The following is a 21,465-nucleotide window of genomic DNA, read 5'->3' as shown; positions in this document are numbered from 1 at the left end:
CCTGTTTGAGTCTCTGCTTTTGATCTTTTGGGTAAACCTAGAAGTCAAACTGCTGGATCATATGGTAGCTCTATGTTCAGCCCTTTGAGAAACCACCAAACTCTTTTCCACAGTGGAGGACTATACTTTTCCTGTCTAAACACTCAAGAAGGATTAAGCTCTGGAGCTCATGGAGAATACTGTCATATATACAATGTATAATTCCATAAATAAATATGGCCACTCAACTGTCATTCATAAATACAAAATTTTATTTGCACTTCATTAGTGTAGAAAGACCACAATGCTTTTCATACCACAACACTCAAGACACACCAAGTTATTCAAATACATAATTACTTATTTACCTTGACTAAACAAAACAGTGCAGTTTAATAAAAGATATACCAAAGATAGAGTTCACAAATTCATTATCAGATCAAAAAAAAACAAAAATGAAAAAAAACACAAAAAACAAAACAAAAAAAAAAACAACAGTCTAGGCTTAATTGGAATAAGCTTCACCGTAAAGGGGGAAGTTTTATCATTACAAAGGTACAGAGTGTTTAGGCAAATACACATATGTTCTTTGATATAGTAAAATGCATCTCTTTAAAATTCCTTTAAATAGGATTTGTTTAGGACAGCAGCGTGTTTTAAAATCTTTTTCTATAGTTTCAAAAACATTTCTTTCTTTATTGAATCTTTGTAGTTCTTAAAAGCATAAGGGTACATCCCTTAGGAAGCCATGAAGAGAGATTCTGCGGCCTTAGACCAAGTCAAATCCAACCCTCTAACTAGTAATATTCTACTGTTATGTAACATTAATAAATAACCTTCAATGACGGCCATGAATGGAGCTTTGCTTCGTGGCAGAAACACTCCAGTACTTCAGATGCGACCACTGGGGGAAATGTCTTGTAAATAAAGAAAAGCACTTAAGATAGCTGTTTTTCAAAAAGTCTTTAGTTTTACAAATTTTCTTTAAAACAGTGAGCAAAGCACCATGTTCTCTCTTCTTCACACAGTATCTTCTGTCCTCATAATATAATTAACAAGGACAATTATATTATTTATTTCAAGAAACATTATACCTTTCATTTCTCCCATTCTTCATATTAGAAGTACTAGGTTTCCCAGTGTATGCACACTAGACACTGGGATAATGAGTGAAATATAATAATTTGGAGGGAAATAGGTAATTTATAACCAAAACTTACCCAGGATTGCATATTTGCATATTTACAAGTTAGTGTATAGCTCTGACTTGGATTACAAAGTGCGAAAGGAAATTGTCAAAATGATTGTAGTGCAGAATAGAACATTTTTTCCCCTTTCCAGGAATCGTTTCCACTTTGTCTCCAAAGTAACAAATCAACAGCATCGGACATGGGGTCTTGGTGGAGGCAGTTCTGGCGGTATCTCGGGCTCTGGTTGTAACGAGAGGATACTATTGGACAACTCATTCCTTAAAATATCCAGAGGCATCTAAAGGATAAACAAAAAAGACAAATACATTTTAACCTTACAAGGTACACATACAGCTGACCCTTGAACATGGGTTTGAACTGCACAGACCCACTTATACATGGCTGTTTTTCACTAAAGTTACACTGAGTGTGCCTGCCTCTCCTGCCTCCAAATCCACCTTCTCCTCCTCTGCCTCTGCCGCATAGAGGAGACAGCAAGACCAACCCCTCCTCCTCCTCCGCCTACTCAATGTGAAGACGATGAGAATGAAGACCTTTATGATGGCCCATTTCCACTTAATGAATAGTAAATATATTTTCTCTTCCTTATTATTTTCCTTTTTTTTTTTTTTTTGAGACTGAGTTTCACTCTTGTTGCCCAGGCTGGAGTGCAATGGTGCTATCTCGGGTAGCACCCAGTTATCTGCTGTGCAAACTGAGAAGAAACACACCTGGGTTCAAGCAATTGCCTCATGGGTTCAAGCAATTCTACTGCCTCAGCCTCCCGAGTAACTGGGATTACAGGTGCACACCACCAAGTCTGGCTAATTTTTTTGTATTTTTAGTAGAGACGGGGTTTCACCATGTTGGCCAGACTGGTCTCAAACTTTTGACCTCAGGTGATCTGCCAGCTTCAGCCTCCCAAAGTGCTGGGATTACAGGCATTAGCCACCATGTCCAGCCTATTTTTTTATTAACATTTTCTTTTTTCTAGCTTACTTTAAGAATACGGTATAAAATACATATAACATACAAACTATGTGTTAAGTGACTGTTTATGTTATCAGTGAGGCTTCCAGTCATTGACAAGTTTTTAGTAGTTAAATTTGTAGGGAGTCAAGTTATACTTAGGTTTCTGACTGTTTAGGGGGTCAGCACCTCTAACCCCCTTGTTGTTCAAGAATCAACTGTAAATGTTTTGCAAATTATACAAGTATATAAAAAACAAAGTATTGTTATTGAAAGGCCTCTGATCATTGAAGATCAATTAGACATTAAAATACTAAGCCAAAAAAAAACCATGTTCAAGACACTTCATATCACATGAACAATGTCCAGCCTATTTAATACCCTATGGTAGAAGAGACCAAATCAACCTCATAAACATTTATTTTCACAGAACCAGCTATAATGAAAATACACTAATAATTTAAAAAATGGTCTGCATTCTCAGGAGTTGTAAGCTTGCTAAAGAAAGAAATAACCTACCTTGGCAATTATATAAACTTTTTTTTTTTTAAATAGAGACAGGGTCTCACTCTGTCACCCAGGCTATAGTGCAGATACGATCATAGCTCACTGCAGCCTCAAAATCCTGGGCTTAAGCAATCCTCCTGCATCTGCCTGAGTAGCTGGGACTACTACAACTACGTATGCGCCACCACACCTGGCTAATTTTTAAATTTTTTTTGTAGAGACGGGGGTCTCACTATGTTGCCCAGTATGGTCTTGAACTCTGGGCCTCAAGGGATCCTCCCACCTTGACCTTCCAAAGTGCTGGGATTACAGGTGTGAGACACCACACCCAGCCTAAACAATTACTTTATTAGAAGCTTCTGAATTATGTTTGAACTGAGCAAATTTCACTTGATATTATAACTTCAGTTCTTATTAAAAATTTTTGAATGTAAGCCTAAAGATGCCTGAAGAAACTGCTGCTGCTCAATGAAGCTGTCTAGCAATTTTCTTGCAACTCAGCATCATGGAAAGGTCTTTGTAAGGAAGTGGCTCCCATCAGGGAGCAGAGCAGGAAGGGATGCAAGTATAGAACCATGGGCTCTCTTCTCCACTAAGACCACCTGCAGACTTGGCTAGGTCTCCAACTGAATTTTCAGGAGAAAATGGGGGTGGGAAGAAAAAGCAAATGTCAAATAAACACAGCACATCGCCATACCCTGTTAAGTCACTCCACTCTGCTGTATCTTACGGCAAAGTGAGTATGTCATACACCAACCCCAAGGACACCAGAAGCCCCCGGAGTGGGAAACGGCTGTCAGTACAGCAGGCTGGGTACCTCTGGCCGAGTTAACAACCATACCTGGTTCTTGAGTCTGAGCATAACCACTGTACTTGGTTTCTAAATACAAAATTCTCAATAAAAAAGTAATATAGGAAACAACAGATTTCAGATGAAATACTTTCATAATGTAGATTCTTTTTTTTACCTTTTTCAGAATGTCATCGACAAGTTTCAGAAATATCTCATCCACATTGAAGTTATCCTTGGCACTTGCTTCACAGAACCGCATCCCAGTTATCTGCTGTGCAAACTGAGAAGAAACACACACCTATTTCCTCTGTGTGGGTACCACACAGACCAGCGTGTGAGCATGAGGCCTCTGGGCTCAGCTTCAAGGGAAGGGCTGGGATTAAGGGGTAGAAAGTCCCACTGATGCTCAAATATAAAGTTCACAAGTATAGCAAATTCTTACATTACAAACAACTAGCAAAACAAAAGACAATAAAAATCCTTAACGTGATGCTAGGACCTTCCAGTTAAATGACTTGCCTAAGTTTCTAAAAGTATAACATATCTGACATTTAAAACGTGAACAGCATCATTCCTCCACGATTCAACCCTTAGCAAAAACTAAAGAGGTTTAAAGTGCATTAAAGTAAATCAGAAAAACAACTTTTGGCTTAAAATGTTTCTCTGTATAAAATGTCAGGTTAGATAATAATGCTGCATACACTAATGTGTTTTTTCTTCCTCCATTTCAGAATAAATTTAAAGGAGCAGGAAGTCAAAAAAGTGCAAACAAATGAGGAGGATGTGATTGAGTTATCACTTTATTAATAATTTCTTCGCAATTTTTAAAGTAATTTATTAAAAGAAACAGTACCTCAAGCGCTAAGCACAGTGTGTGGCAACCTTTGTGCCCCTGGAGCCCTCTCACCTTTTCCCCCTGCTGCCTGGTGATTTCTCTGTCCGTTTCACAGTCCAACTTATTTCCAACTAAGAGAAGCTCTGCATCTTCTGAGGCATACTGTGGAATGTTAAAAGAAGCTACATTTCAAAGATGGGCATCACCATATACTAACAGCAGAAATGTAAACCAATACAGTATTTTTCGCTCATTTCTATTTGTCCATTCACTTCCATTGTCTTTGAGGGTCTACCAGGTCCCAGGCAGGACCGGGCAGGGGCGCGGCAGGGCTTACTGCATCTTAGAAAGCAACTGGGGCACAGGCATTAAGAACCATAATGCTCTTGGTCGTTGACCCAACAATTCCCAAGACCCCATCCTAAAGAAATGATTCAAATACAGGCAAAGCTCTATACTTGAAATGGTTATCAACTGAATAAAACCTAAAAGTCAAACAAAATGGATGAAAAATCAGGTAAGTTATTTTAAAAACACAGGCATTAAAAAAACACATGCTTCAGAAGAACACTGAATGACACAGAAGGACCCCGTGACAGAATAGTCACAAAATGAGCAAGATGTAAAGCTAAATAGAGTGAAGCCAATTTGGTTTTTCAGGATGACAGAACTACAGATTTTTTATTTACTTTTGTGCTTTTCTTGATTTTCCAAATTTCTATAATGAAGGTATCATTAATTTTATAACCAGGAAAAAAAGTTAAGCTACACTTCTAAGTTTAAAAATACATATAGGCATAGTAAGATTTCTCTCTTTAAAAATGAGGTTAAAATATCTTGAGCAACTAATTTAATTTGTGTATTTCTAAAAAGTTATTTGAAACAGATTGCAACAAAAGGCACCTGAATGGTGTGGCCGTGGCCCAGTCACGCAGCCAAGTCGGGAGTGCTGGCCCCTTATCAGGGAGGTGTGGGCAACAGTGACAGCACCTGCCGCAGGGCTGGGGCAATGAGCCCCGCAGCCAGGAAGCACTCAGGAAATGACACTCAAATAAGATGAAAAGCAGCAGTTGATGAAAAAAGGAAGACAGCGTCAGACCTCAAGACCTTGGTACAGACTCACAAACTCAAGTACCGAATGGGGTAGGATTTAGGCCAATTCTTTTGGTTTTGTATTCATCCTATTAGTTCTAAAAGTTTTAGACTATGAGGATTGTTCTTTTCTAATTTCCATAGGACTGCACTCTGTGACTTCCATATGAGGGGACATCAGCATCCGCTGACGTGCCAACGGAGGGCCCGGTGTGACTGACGCCCAGTTCAGAGCAGACTGGGGCAGGGGCCCCTCAGGTCTGATCCATCCTTGCAACCCTATGTTGCCCAGGCTGATCTCGACCTCCTGGGTTCAAGTGATCCTCTTGCCTTGGCCTCCGAAAGTGCTAGTATTACAGGTGTGAGTCACCACACCCAGCCATCAATCTTAACACATTTTAAAGAGGCATACATCATCAATGATATGTCTGGTAAAGCTGGCAACATTTTCCAACGTTATCTAGCAGACAGGTTTAAATGCAATGTATAGACAAAATCCAATTTATATTGGGTATGCTTGTTAAGCAAAAGAACTAAACAACAAATTACTGCATAAGGGAAGAAAACTCAAAATGTGGTCAACGGTATATCATCACATCCCACTCCCAACTGCTGTGCCTTCTAAATGTGTGTTTAGGAACACATTTCTTAGGGGAGAACCCATGGTTTACATTAATTACAGAGACACAGGCTATCTGTATGATTCAATCACGAGCCAAAGGAGAACTCACGCTCCTCTTGTTCAAAACGAGGAGTTAAAGGGCACCTATAATTGTGAGGACAGATGTCTAGTGGGTGACGGAGGCTCATGGGACATCTGCAGGCCCCGTGGAGAAGGCCATCATCTCAAGGTTGTCACTCAGTGGATGTTCATGAGATGAGTTTCCAAGTGACCTTTCTGCAGAAACAAAATGTCCTATATCTAATTCCACGAAAGCAGCTGGATATAGAGGAATGAACATGTTTGGCCTCTGTAGTCAGATAGCCCATGCTACCAGAATATATATCCTGATTCTGCATAAATTTAATTCTTCTTTGCCTCATCCACAACACAGGACTACATCCCTATCCTGAAGGCTATAATATGGGTTAAATGATGTTTAGTCTGTATAAAAACCTGCTCAATTAATGTGTTTCTCCTCCTTCTTTTAATAATGATTAAGACTCCAAAGCAGAGAGTTCACATTGGACAGAAAAATGCCAACACTTACCTTATCAATCATCTTCATCCATTTTGGCAAATCATCAAACGTCTCCTTCTTAGTGATATCATATACTAATATGATCCCCTTGGCACTTCTGTAATAAGCTGAGGTAATGCTGTTGAATCTCTCCTGACCTGCTGTGTCCCTAAGAAAGAGCAGCAAAAATCAGTTCCCAAACAATGCCCAAAGTGAGCAACACCACATTCCAATGCAAACATATATAATGCTTCAGTATTTCTGCGACACAAGAACAAGAGTAACACATATTTCTCTTTTTCTTCCTGGTGACTACAGTTAAACAAAGTAGGAAAAATTCAGGTTGACTAAAACTATGACATACAAGATACTTTTGTATTTGAGTTAACAACTAAATTAGATGAATGGAGATGGATTATGAACCAAGATCAACACACTCTCCAGAACAACTTTTTCCCTTACGACAGAAAATCAGCAATAGGAATGCTAATATAACATCAAAATATGATGTTTTTCTAAAATAAAATGGGGAAAAAGTTTTTAAATATAAAATTTCCAAAGCAAACCCTAAGAATTCACACTGTAGGTGATTTACAAAACCATTTGTCATACCCAGGAGCAATAACGCCGCACAAGGAACACACACTTTATATACATGCATGACCCACTCCATGCTCACACACACAGTAAATGGTGGGGATCCTAGGACTGTGAAAATGAATGCCAAGTCACAAATAATTCATTTCTCGCTCACTAACTACCACCTAGTGCTGGGGACAGGGGTGGGGCACCTGTGGCAGCTTATGATAACCACTTCAGATGAGAAAAGAAGATCCACAGTTATAACCCTAGCAGATGCAGTCAGACCAGCAGCACTGAGTCTGTGAAGACAAGCAGGGCCTGCTCTTGAGAACACCTCCATGTGGGTCCAGCGACTGGAGCCCTGCTGGCCGCTGGGAGCTCCTCACATCTGCACTGACACCTGTGGATGTGCACAGTAGGTTTTCTGAACTAGTTACATTCCAACAAAAACATCAAGAAGTCCCAATTACTTTATTCTTTTTTTTTTTTTTGAGACGGAATCTTGTTCTGCCGCCCAGACTAGAGTGCAATGATGCAATCTCGACTCACCGCAACCTCCACCTGGAGTTCAAGTGATTCTCCTGCCTCAGCCTCCTGAGTAGCTGGGGTTACAGGTGTGCACCACCATGCCTGGCTAATTTTCGTAGTTTTAGTAGAAATGGGATTTCACCACGTTGGCCAGGCTGGTCTCGAACTCCTGGCCTCAGATGATCCACCCACCTTGGCCTCCCAAAGTGATGGAATTACAGGTGTAAGCCACTGGCCCAGCCTCCAATTACTTTCAAACCAAGATTTTGAAAAGAAAACAAGAATTTTCATGGCAAAAAAGTTTGAGAATCCTGTACAGAGTAAAACTTTTATTTTTTTTTCAAATGAAATATCTTCCCAGTGTGAAAATTTGTGCAGAAACAAAGCATAAAAGTAATTTTTTATTTCTTACCTCATACCTGAAAGACTAATGTAAGTTAATGTTAGCTTTGTAATCAATGTGCTGACCTTCTAGAATAAATCATAAGGGTACAAGGAAATTTAATACTCTACAGATGTGCACTTGACCATATTTCTTCCCCTTACAAAACCATAACTTCTGTTCTAGAAGGTTCTGAGTCCCCAATCTACTACATTCGGAGGGAAATGGATATGGAAGGAGTCTGCGGAACAGGGAAGATGTGCCAGGAACTGGGCAGTGTACTGCTGTTCCTGAATTTTCTCAGCAGCACTGGCTCAAACATTCCCTGGCATGGACAACAGCTGTGTCTGAGTCCCTCTGCTGCCAGCGGGGTGGGAGTGGGCGGAGTCCTAGGGCACCTGGGCACTATTCTTGGCCCCATGACTTGGCTTCTTGGAGAACTCAACCTCTCTGAGCTGAACTGTTTCCTCCTGTGTCAAATGGTGGAAGCTATAACAGCTCTATGGCAGGCAGTTATCAACAATATGAAAATGCAGAGACAAGTGGCACTATTAAGGTGTACAATTCTCCTTTAAGTGATATGGATGGTTAATATCTGGTTTTGTTGAAAAGATGACCAAGAGTCCCCCACTGATGAAAAATGCTATAGAATTAGCCTTCTTAGGCCGGGCACAGTGGCTCACGCCTATATAATCCCAGCACTTTGGGAGGCCGAGGCGGGTGGATCACCTGAGATCAGGTGTTCAAGACGAGCTTGGCCAACATGGTGAAACCCCAGTTCTACTAAAAATACAAAACTTAGCCAGGCGTAATGGCAGGTGCCTGTAATCCCAGCTACTAGGGAAGCTGAGGTGGGAGAATCGCTTGAACCCAGGAGGCAGAGGTTGCAGTAAGCTGAGATCACACCACTGCACTTTAGCCTAGGGGACAGAGCAAGGCTCCATCCCCCAGCCAAAAAAAAAGAATTAGCCTTGTTATTTTCTTAACCCTAGACGGAATAGGTGGTCAAAGAAAAAGGGAGGAAAGATACCAGATAGGTTTGCAAATACAGTGAAGTCCACGATTCCACAACTGCTTGTTTGAAATCTAAAAGCATTCTTTTTTCTCCAGGCTGACACTGGCCTCAACCACATGAAGAACAATGTAAGCACATCAATCAGTACAGATGTCGGCTGAGAACTGTTTCTCCTTTTTAAACCAAATATAAAATTCAAAGGCCCCCCGCAACCATCTGAATGGACGCCCTCCTCGGCCAGGGCACTCTAAAATTTACCCTGAAAGGCTGGTGCTGGCCATGATGGGCAGTGGGGCTCAGACATGCCTCACTATACCCTCCAGCATGAACATCAACACAGATCTTAAATCTGGTAAGAAACATTTAGTCTCTTCTCTCTGAAGCCTGTTACTTGGAGGCTTCACCTGTTACTTGGAGGTTACATGAGAATACCTAGGTCTCCACAACCCCTTACAGTAACCCAGATATTCCTTTCTATAGATAATAACTCTTTCAACCAACTGTCAATCAGAGTGTTTAAATATACCTTTGACCTGGAAGTCCCTGCCCCTTTGAGCTGTCTCACTTGTCCAGATTGAACCAATGTAAATCTTACATGTATTGATTGATGTATTATGCCTCCCTAAAACGTATAAAAGAGAGCTGTACTCTGACCACTTTGGGCACAGGTTGTCAGGACCACCTGATGCTGTATCATGGGTATGTCCTTAGCCCTGGCAAAATATATTCTCTAAACTGATTGAGACCTATCTCAGATACTTTTTGGTTTATATCTTGTATTATAATAAGCCTAGAAACTGTTTGAGAACCACCACAAATTTCTAATTCCAATAAAGCTCAATAGAGAAGGCTTCAGATCAAGAAGGACTAACACTTGCAAAGCGATATCTTTAAAGACCGTCTATGATTTACCTTTCTCCAAAGAACCCCAAGTGCACCACAGTAGAGTAAGCTAGGGGACAACAGCTTACTGGGTCCCTAAAAATGCCCCTTGCCATGTTGCTATAATTTATGTCTTCCTTCAGAGGAGACCTGCCACCAAGTCAGTTCACATAGTGATGCCTTATTGTCAAACGAGTAGAAAAGCTCACTGGGAAATTCATTTCCACATAATGCGAAGCCATTTGCTTTGTCTTAGAGGATATGAGGATCCCCTGCTGCCCTGACTGGAGGATGAGGAGGGCAGAGGCAGGTATGTTGCTGTCTACCAGGGTCCTGCAGTACATCATCAGTAGACATGCGCTGGTCACATGCTTAAAAACAGAAAGTTGATGCCACATCAGGCAAGGCAAAAGAAACTTCATTTTTTGGCCTCAGAACTGCAAAAACAAAAACAAAAACAAAAACCCCACAAAACAACAACAACAAAAAGACACCCTGGAAATCTGAAGAATATGATAGAGACTAAATTCTTTAGGATTTCTAAAAGCAACTTAAAAGACCACACTAATAGTCACCTTCAAGATGGCTGAGAAGGAAGAGATTTAGATACCATTTGGTTTCCATAAAGAGTCAATGAATAAAATTATTTCTTAAATCCTAGGCATTTAGGAGTACACTTTACTACTTTCAAACCAATGAAGAGTTATCTTTCAGAGAATGGTTTACCATTCTCACAAGTTATGACTTGTCTAAATTAGGATTTGATTGAAAGCTTTTAATGTTGAAAAATATTCTGTGCTATCTGAGGATTGTTAAGAAATATTCTCCATTTCTTTAAAAAGTTAAAAATCATAAGTATTTTTCTACTCTGAAATCTGTGGTTAACACAATATAGCTGAACCACAAATATAACAATCAGACTAAATCTCAATAAGCATTTTTGAAATTACATACTTTAATAAACTTTTTATTCTAGGCAATTTTCATCTGGTTTTCAGTACAAGTCAACTCACATGCACTTCTATACACATTCAATGACTTTAGAATCCAGAAATTAGGGATGCAAAACCAGAGAAATCACAGATAATAGGAGTTTTAATAAAAACAATCAAAGAACAAGGATAGTAAAAGACAATTTTGACGTAGCTTAAAATGTTTTTGCATGAATAGCATACTTAGGAATCTCAGAAACATTAAGAAGCTCACCATTAAGAAGTTAGCTGCCTCTGCTGACTTTAAGTCCAATGTAAAGAAAGAGGATAGAAGCCTCAAAATGCAAAACCTAAGGCAATCATTCTAAACAAAAGAGCAAATCGGTTGTTTACAAAAATCCCAATGAGAAAACATGAATTAGTTCAGCACTTCCCATTTAAGCCCATTCCTTAAATGCCACTGTTTGGGCTTGGCTCTGAAGGCTGGGGGCAGAAAAGCATGTTCCTTCGAGAGATGATTCCATATTCCCAAAATATTTGGGCTGAGAAAGCTTTTATTTTCTATTCCTCTCAAATGTGCCTTTGCTTGATTTATTTCCCTTACATTATTTGTATTTCCCTTAAATTATTTGCTATCATGTACAGCCAAAGAATAAATGAAATGTTGATTCCATTCGACAAGTATCTCTTAAATACCTACCGTGTGCCAGCCCCGCACATTATCTCTACTTATCAAAAAATTAGATGGTATCAATGCACTGATCATACTTTCACCTTTCTATGAAAAAGTAGAATCCTAATATTTCCCTCTTTTTCTCAATAAACTTGGGTTTTTACTGTAATGATAAGGTGCTGATTTCTAGAGGTTTGCAACTTATTAACATCAGCTCAATCATCGTTTACTACAGTTAGCATGCCATCTTATTCTATTTCTCTCTCTGCTTTTCATGCAAATTGAAAAATTCCTGCAATTCTGTTTTCTCAGTTTGGTATACAACAATGCTTGGAGAATTCAAAACCTCTTATTTGTGGTATTTAATATGTCCACTTAAATTATTTAATTACTAACTTTCAGGGCATATACCAATTTAGACTATGAAATATTACCTCTTCCAAGCAGAGAACTAATGGAATGATGCCAACCTAAGAACACTGGTTAAAACAATGTTCCCCAACAGTGGACTGGTTCAGCAGGCAGAACAAAGGGTTCGTATATAAAGCATTTTGATTCTGTGTTTGCCTAAAGGTAAGCGACAAATTTCATGGCTTCAAGTCCATTTCAACACAACTCCAAGTTCACTGTAAATAATTTCCAGGACACCATTTGGATATAAATTCATTGAGTTACATCCTAGTCAGCATATTTTATTTTAGCTACACTTACATAAAGTTCTAACATTTATGTAGAAATACTTTAAAGCATAGAGAAGAGAAAAATGGTCCTTTTTCTGACCACAGATAATCAACAAACTGAAATATGTGGCAATGACATAAAACATTACAAAAATGTAACAGACACCTGCAGCTTTTGCTACTTTTAGCTTTTAGGAATCTATAGTAAATAATGCACTTCTTCCAACAAGATCCTCCTATAAAAAACCGACTGGCAATGCTTTCATGCCAGTCTAGAAAACTGGAGCAGAGCCTTCTATTATTAGCACAGTCCACTGCGCCTCCTTGAGGGACTGTTTCCAGCTACACAAACTCCTCCTATGCTCTCAATGGATGACAGCGAAATGACGACAATACGCCCACAACAAAGCAGATGACACCAGCGCAGCACAAGGGCTGCACCTCACTCCAAAAGAAGCCAGTCACTACTTTCAAATAGTAATACAAATTAGAACCATGATTCCAACACTTCCTTTTTAACTACTGGATATCAATAATGAAGAAAAAGGTTTTCATCTTTTAAATAAAATATTTCAGAAGGTAAAAATCTTATTTTGAGTTATTATATGATCAATGAAGTGGCTGGCCTGCAATGGATATGTGAGTCACTGTTCAAAACCCCCTTGCAGGAAAGGACAAATCTTACTTCCTGAGTCACTGGAACATTCCATGTAGAAAGCTTGCAATCAACCATTCCATAAATCCAACGCATTTTATTCTTCCTCCCTTAGTTACACTCTTTGCCAGTGCTGTACAGGTGTACAGATTTAGAGAATGAAGGCAAAGGAGTCAAGAGTCAAGGGAGAATCAGGCGAGGGAGAGGGGTCATTTTTGGAGAATGCTTTTATATCCAAGAGAGAAATGGTTTCTGAGTGCCCACTGCTCTTCGCAGAACCACAGTATCTCACTTTCTCCCCAGGGGAATTCCATCAGAATTCTTAGCTCTAAGTCAAGGGAATTGTACTCACATTCCAGGAGTGTCCAATGTCACCAGCGCAGACTTAGTGAGCAAAGTTTTAGGGAGGCACCAGGACATACTTTATAAACCAGAATATTGCCATCAGAGGTGAAGATGGAAGTATTAATGCATTAAGACATGTGCCACAGTCATCAGGCATGGCTGTCACCCACTAAGGCAGTCATCACACATTCTAATATTGGTTACATCACTTTTGTGGGGCAGTATCCTCATCAAAAAGTACCTCACTGACAGGTAATAGGTACAGAGAGAGGCATATCCCAAATCCTTTAAAAGATGGTCTTTACCTTACAGAACTTATAATTAGACACAGCAGTTTGTGTGCAAAACACTTTGCTGCCACTTCCAGTGTTTAAAAGCTGGGTAGCAATGTACAAAAAGTCTGCGGGACTAGCACAGGAAGAAATGATCTATTTGCTGTTTATTCAAGTATTTAGACAAGGCTTAATGTTTCATAATCAAGCCAAAAACTAAAATATGCAGACCAAACGGACAACACAAAAAACCCCAAACCAAAAAATCTTTGAAGTGCGTTATACAGTAAAGGGTGACCAAATGAAGATATTACCTCAGACACCTCCAGGAGGCAGTACTGCGGCCCGGCTGCAGCTGTGGCCCAGACAGGGACACGGATGAAGAATGAAGACATGGCACTAACATTCAAGCATTAGGTGACCGATGATGCCACAGATGAAGCAGCAATTAACGCAGATGAAAGCAAACACACACATGGTGGACAAACAATCAGAGCTGAGGGTGACCTGCCAAGAGGAGTTAGTAAGCTGAGTGCACCGCAGCTGTGGCATTCAAAACAAAACGGCATTCTCAGAGGACCTCAATGGGGCTACTTTTAAGCCACCACCAGACCAGATCTTATCCTTTTTTCCACAGATAGGTCGTTAGCACCTGAGGGCTGTTAACAGGTTAATGGCTAACAGAAAGCTCTTAGTGCTGGGCGCAGTTATAACACAGCTGGTTGAGTCTCTCATTTCAATTGTGATTTGAGAAAGGGGCCTGGATTCATTTCTAGCAGGCATTAGTGGGGGCTCACATCCCATGGAATCAGCAGTACAGCCGGAAGCGGAAGGAATATGCCCACCCACAGTCATAGTCACACTGTGCCACCAAGAAGCTCTGGAACTGTCTGCTGGGGACCTGCTTTCAGATTGCGCAAATCTGGTTATGAACATATTCGGCTTTCTTTGAATACTATCATACAAAATAAAGACATGAAGACAAGCATCTGAGCAAACATTTTAGTGGTGACAGTGTTGATATCACATAAATTATTTGAAAATAGAGGCAAAAAGGTTCCAAACTAGCTACCATTAAAGTAACGTTCTTCTGTATACAATTATTCCCATGTGCAAGTGGCATATAGCATAACAGCCTCATCTAAAGAAACACTGTTCATTTAATTTTAAAATGAGCAAAAGAGGAGAAAAGTAGGAGAGGCAAATCAGCTCAAACAGTTCATTTTATTAGACAAGTGCATGGACTGTTAAACACATACAGCACATTACTGGGTGCAGACTCTCCCACTTACCAGATCTGTAATCTAATTTTCTTTCCTCTTAGCTCTACAGTTTTGATTTTAAAGTCAACACCTGTAAATAAAACAAATAAATGTGAAGCAAAAACAACAAAGATGCAATCTGTCATACAAAATAATCCTATTTGTGTATTTTGTTATCCTTATCAGAAAAAAAAAAAAAAACCCACAAAATCTGACATAATTTAATTCCAAGTAAAAGGAGTAACTGAAACCTTGCATCTCTCATCCTTCAGTCCACATGGGAAAGTGGACTTTTCCCATAACATGGGAAAGTCGGCCCATGTTATGTCTTATCCTGAATGATCGGTCTAGCATTTGCTGTTCATAACACAAGTTATTACTACCACAGTTCAGCACAGAAACCAGTTCAAAATTACATTTAATAACTACATCAACAAATGAGTGGCTTTAAAAGGATGTTATCTCAGGGAAAATTCTTATACAGAACACTGGAAACTTAATCAAACTTAACCTTAGTCAAACAGCCTTAGTCTGAACTTAGAAATTACTGTACTAAAAATTTCAGTACTCATGAAAATTTTAGGTAAATATAAACATAACATTCTATTATCAACAGTGAGAAGGAAGATTTTAAAATTAACTCTTATACAAATTAACATACCCAACATTTTAATTCATTTTAATATTACTAAGCAAACCATTGTGTATCTTTTCTTTTCAATTTAGCCTGTAAATCTTCAGATATATTTTTAAAACCAAGTTTTCATTTGTGTATGCTATCTTATATGCCTTCCAGTTATGCAAAATGTAAATAATTCACAACAATATTTTATTACACAGTTTTCACAACTTAGGGAAACAAAAGGGATGCTGGCTGAATTTAGAACTAGGGACACCTTCCCTACAGGAACGACTTCCTGATAGCTTCCTTGGGACCCAGGGTGTAGGTGATTCCAGCTCCCCTGGCCAGCAGGCACCCACGTTTGTGAGTGGCATGGTGGCCACAAAGGACAAGGCCCTGACTGCCCATCTCTGGGAACTGATGAGGTGCTGCAGTCAGATGAGGCTCTTGAGGGGAAGTGGAAAACATGTGACCCATTTTTATAATTAGTAACACACTGTGGACACCAATGCCACACAAAAGGCATGTTTACAGCCCTGGGGCAGGGTGTGGCCAGGGAAGCAGCCCTCCTGCCCTAGGAGAGAAGTTGCATGAATATAAAATGTCACAAGAAAACAAAGCTAAAGAGCATTACTCCATGTCAACTATTAATCTCTTCACACAACACATAATTTCAGATGTCCCTGAAGGAAAGCTGGTTAACTCAATTTCACTTTCAGTTCTGGAAATGATTTGCTTTCCAAAGTCAAAGGAAGCTCAGACACTGCCTTGACCCAGGAAGCAGGTTTCGCATGATGGAGAATCTTCAAAGAGTGGCTTAACACTCAGCTGCAAGGAGACTGCAATTTCAAGTGATACTCTACAAGACACACAAACAGTGCGGAGATAATTGCTACATTCTGGTGTAAAGCAGCACAGTTTAGTGACAAAACACTGTCTTCATATTAACATAGAGTTAGGATTTCACTGCTCCCATGCTACTCTGTTGGAATTTACTAATCAAATACATAATCTGTGATCACTACTATTCTATTTTACTTTTGTTTCCAATTACTTCAAGTAAGTTTGTTTTTAAAATGTAATTAAAGGAGCTGTAACTTTGTAAACCTTATAGCAGTGGCTGCTATTTCGTTGGAAAGAACTGGCAGATGATACTTCTTTTGAGCTCTGCTTTAAACTGACTAAGAGTCCCTGAAACAGCTAGAGCAGATAGATACTCTTTGTTTTGATTACACTGTTTTCTCTGCTAACAGTGGAGTCTGAATATGTCAGACAACCCTTTCCAACCAACGTTAGCAACTTATCCAATTTCAGCAGTCCTACAGTAGGACTACTTTGTAATCACATTTAATGAGTAAAAATAAAAGGGTAGGACATTAATATTGGTTCTAATAGTAAAACAAAGCAAAGAACACCTGACAGTAAATAGGGCTAAGAACCTGCTTTAGCATTGAGCACTCACGGATGAAAAGAAAGGAAAAGACACCGGTGCCTACTTGAGGGTGAAGGCAGAGGACTGAAAAACTACCCATCAGGTCCTATGTTCACTGTCTGGGTGACAAAATAATCTGTACACAAAACCCCCATGACACGCAATTTATCCATGTAACAAACCTGTACAGGTAACCCCTCCTGAACCTAAAATAAAAGTTGGAAAGGAAAAAAACCAAAGAAAAAAAGAATCTGTTCAGCCAAAATGAAGACTATCTCATAGTGAGTAGATGAATGACAATAACACAACAGAGAAATATCCAGTGGCCAGATCTATGGTTCCATGAGTAAAACCAGTTCCTTAAAACAGTCTTCACTCTTAAATGAAATAGCCTATACCTATACCATCTCTAACAGCCATTAAAAAGCCTGCATGACTGGAAACTTAATCCAATTTTTGGCTTAGAAACATATACCTGTATCGAAGTACACAACTAAACATTTCTAAAAACTTTCTTACATTAAAAGTAAAAAATATCCCTTAACATTGTCTATTTCTAATATTGGCATGTCATAGAAGCAATAATGATCCTTAATACAAGGAAAAAAGTCATCAAGAACCTAAAATATCTGGCAGATTATTTAGGAAGAGTCAACAGAGTTCCTGTCACAGAAGAGGAAATGTTTACTAACAATCAAGGGATAAAGAAGGTGTTCACTACTATCTACAACCCTGGTGAAAACTGGTTTCCTACAGGTATCTTGACTAAGGGAGGAAGCAAGGAGCCCTCACCACTTAGTTGATGGGGACAGTCCCTGCCTTTGAAAAGCTTAGTCATACTGACCCAAATTAACACACCAGGCACTTGGCAAAGCGCCTTTCTTTGCCGTTCTCTCTTCTTAGAGAACCTCCTTGCCTGCCCAGAATGCTTTGAAGCCCTAGATTTCCCATCTGAACTCTTCTGACTGCACCCACCCTTACCCTTGTTCTTCATCTATGTTCCAGTTCTTGGTCCTGAACTCTCTTCTAGCCCGTATCACATCGTTCCTTCTTTGCTGGCCTCTCCCACAGACTATGTGCCTACCCTCTGAGGATGCAGTCATCTTCAGCCCCCTAAAATCTAGGACACTGCCAGGCATACAACAGCAGCTCAATAAATCTGATGGCAGGAAATTGCCCCTCTTCTCCATCAAATGCTGCACATGTAAGGTGAAATGTGAATTATTTTTGGAAAAAATAAGGAAATTCAGGACTGATTAGTAATAAATAAATAAATAAAAGATACCTGAGTAGCAGGTGTGGAATGGAAGCAGTGAATGCAGAGATGCCCAGCACACAGGAGAAATATGAGTGTGTGCAGCAACACAGCCTCTCATTTCTCCTCCAGTTCCTCACAGGACCAGGCAGCTGTCCTTGCTGATAGCCTCTCCGGAGCTACACACACTGATCCCAGAGGATTATGGTAACAGTTTCTCTATCTAGTCCCATAGACAGAGAACTAGTCTACTAGGTGAATTCTAAAAGCATTTTAATAATGCTTTCTAAAAGCATTCGGGCTACACAGATACAGTATCATCAATGGTCTTAGACTGCTCTATTTAAGTCAGTTTTTTTTTTTTTTTGGAGGGAAAAAAAGAAAAGGCTCTGTCATCCAGGCTGGAGTGCAGTGCTCATTGCATCTTCCAACTCCTGGGCTCAAGTGATCCTCCCACCTCAGCTTCCCAAAGTGCTGGGTTTACAGGCATGAGCAACTGTGCCTGTGTCTTATTCTTGACTTTAATTTCCTTTAGTACTAATGACAGTGGACATCAGTGTTAACACCCAACATCCAAGCCTCAGAGCAGCCCAATGACAGGGGAACTATAACCCCCATTTTATAAAGGAAGACATGATGAGCAGAGAGAGGACAGAGTAATTTACCTGTAATCATACCACAGGCTAGTTAAGCAGCAGAACCAAGACTCAAATTTACACCACTGCCCACAATGAAAGGTTTTTAAAATAAAAGTCAGATGGGTGAAAAAGAGAAAAGCGCGAGATGTTCTGAAGTGGCTCATAGTTCCCACAGCCAAGCTGTTAAGACAATGCCTGACTGCTCTGCCTTCTTCCTGGCTGCCTATTACATGTCTTAGAAGGAGCAGGAGGAATCCCTGTACTTAGTGCTTGTAAGATTTCTATGTTCCCCTTAAAGCAAAACATTTGCACACTACTGTTTCTTTTTGCTAGGCCATAAGAAGCTACAAAAGTGAAAGTAGCAAAAACACACAGAAACTTCTTTCTTTACGCTCCTTTCTAGTAAAAAGCTGAAGCACCACTGTGGTCCAAATCTAGAACTACAGTTGAGTGGACTGTGTCTTCTTCTTCCACGTCCAGGTCACTTCTCTCTCCACCAAAGATCTGGAGCTTGGACCAGACCACAGATTTTACTTACTACTTTCAAGAAGATGAAGGATTTTCACAGACTTGGAAATAAGTCTCAATACAAACAGTGGTTGTGATGTCACTGCCAATTTATAATAATGACCTTAAGTTTTGTACGGTGGCTTTTCTTCCAAGGACATATCTTGTACAATGTTATCTAAAATTGGATATAATATTCCTATAAAGGGAGAGGACTGCAAGCATCTTCAGTTGTGAGAAAATAAATTAAGGAACACGTTAAAGTCACAGAGACACAGGCAAATCTAGCATTAAAAACAAGTCATGTAGACATAAGGCCAGTCTTCTGCCCAAACTCCATCACCTACATATACCTGTATCAAAGTATACAACTAAACATTTACCTGTATGTTTAGGGAAGAGCTCAAAATGAATTCCCATCCCATATAAGGAAAAGAGAATGCAAACTCACTGCTAGTAGACCTGTCTTGTGACATCCTACTATTTAATACTATCTGGCTTTTCCTACCTAAGCTGTGTTATAAGGATTTAAATAGAAACTAAGTACTATAACTGTAAAATATTTTTATCACCTCGGAAGCAGGACTATTAAAATCCTAATGTTACCATGTGTCATTAAAAAAATGCTTATCCAGGCCTGAGGATGACAAATGTGCATCCAGGTATAAGAAGATCTGTTCTTGCTTGCATACAGGCTTGGCATGCTCCCACCAAGCAAATAAAGCCCACCCTGTGTCTCTCTGTATGCAGAAGCACAAGGAGACAGCCTTGCACTTGATTGGAACAAACAATGACATGAGGGACTGCATCACGGACGGGAGGGACAGTTGGAGGTTCTGGGCCTCCAAGGAGAGGTGTGGCTGGAGCTGGGAGTGCCTGTACTGTCAGAGCCCAGCAGAGTGAGTGGACAGTTCCACTCATGGAAGTATACATGTATGAGAATTCCACAGAAAGCTGTATGTCCTCTTTGCAAATCAAAAGATTAAGAACTTTTGTGGTGTTTGCTATATTTCAGATAATATTCTAAGGGCCTTACCTACATTAACTCATTGCAATGTATATTCATTAACAATTTTATGAGATAGATATTACTGTCCTCATTTTATAGATGAAAACACGGAAGTCAGAAAAGCCAGGAGACTGCCCAAGGTCACCAAGCTGGTGCGTATGAGAGCACAGATTTGAACCTGGGCTGCCTGGCTCCAGGCTGTGTTCTTTCCCATGCACTGTGTAGCCCCACCTATGAACAAGAGGCAGAGGCTGGAAGGGGGCTAAGAATATATTTAAGGCTGAAAAAGAACTTTGCATTGCTAGGCAAGTATATAAAATTAACAGTAAGACAGGGCAGCTGGCTGGCTGGGACAAATTCCACCCCTGTACCAGGAGGCCTTCTCTACTCCTTGGCTTCAGACAAACCCCTATCTGAAATGCCACCACATTACTTTGAGTTCCTGGTCAAAAGAGGAGAATATTTAAAGGGAGGAGGAAAAAAACCCATGATCAAACGGTGGATTAATAACATGTTCTTCATATGCAAAAAAAAAAAAAAAAAAAAAAGAATTTCACTACTACTCAGAATGGATCCATGAAAACACAGGGACTGTCAAACAGATGTCTTACCCAGGACATGTGATTACACTTTGATATTTATATCACATGTATATATCAGTGTGTATCATTAAAGGGTAAGGATTTTTTTGGGGAGTGTTTCAGAGTTTTTGGATCTACAGGATAAATTAGAAGAGAATTATAAACAGCCTTTTCTAAGCCAGACATGTAAGATATTTTCTTTTTATGTGAGCCTATACTGTGAGATGGGAACAAAGTGTAAACCCTGCTTTGCTTTTCTTCTTATGAGTGAAGACACTGAGGTAAGTTGCTTATCTAAGGACAGCTGGCAGCCTGTAGTGGAGCTGGAACTTACATGCAGGACTGTCTACCTGCCTCCAAAAATCTCCTTTCCACAAACACCACCACTTGGGAAGACAGTGGTGGCCAAAGAGAAGGTGAAGTGTTTTTTCTTTTTTGAGGCAAGCTCTTGCTCTGTCACCCAGGCTGGAGTGCAGTGGTGCCATCACCGTTCACTGAAGCCTAGATCTCCCTGTCTCAAGTGATCCTCTCGCCTCAGCCTCCCAAGAAGATGGGACTATAGGCATGCACCACTACACCAGGCTAATTTTTGTATTTTTTTGTGGAGATGGAGTTTCTCGCCATGTAGCCCAGGCTTGTGTTTTTTAAGCAAAAAATTAAAAGTAAA

General features: G+C 39.9%; 1 protein-coding gene across 1 annotated transcript in view; it reads right to left on the bottom strand.

The window, feature by feature from the left end:
• Positions 1 to 228: 228 nt before the first annotated feature.
• The window catches only part of RAB12 (RAB12, member RAS oncogene family), a 28,774-nt gene continuing 7,537 nt past the window's right edge, over positions 229 to 21,465 (bottom strand). Inside the window, exons 2-6 of the mRNA XM_064379423.1 lie at positions 14,785 to 14,845; positions 6,577 to 6,715; positions 4,346 to 4,435; positions 3,614 to 3,718; positions 229 to 1,467 (exon numbers count right to left, since the gene is read on the bottom strand). Coding sequence (XP_064235493.1) covers positions 1,354 to 1,467; positions 3,614 to 3,718; positions 4,346 to 4,435; positions 6,577 to 6,715; positions 14,785 to 14,845 — 509 coding nt within the window. The 3' untranslated portion in view covers positions 229 to 1,353. The remainder of the gene's footprint in view (positions 1,468 to 3,613; positions 3,719 to 4,345; positions 4,436 to 6,576; positions 6,716 to 14,784; positions 14,846 to 21,465) is intronic.

The sequence above is a fragment of the Aotus nancymaae genome, unplaced genomic scaffold, assembly GCF_030222135.1.
Source record: "Aotus nancymaae isolate 86718 unplaced genomic scaffold, 86718_ANA_hifiasm-v0.15.2.pri h1tg000020l, whole genome shotgun sequence".
NCBI lineage: Eukaryota > Metazoa > Chordata > Mammalia > Primates > Aotidae > Aotus > Aotus nancymaae.
This window is presented reverse-complemented; position numbering and strand designations above follow the sequence as displayed.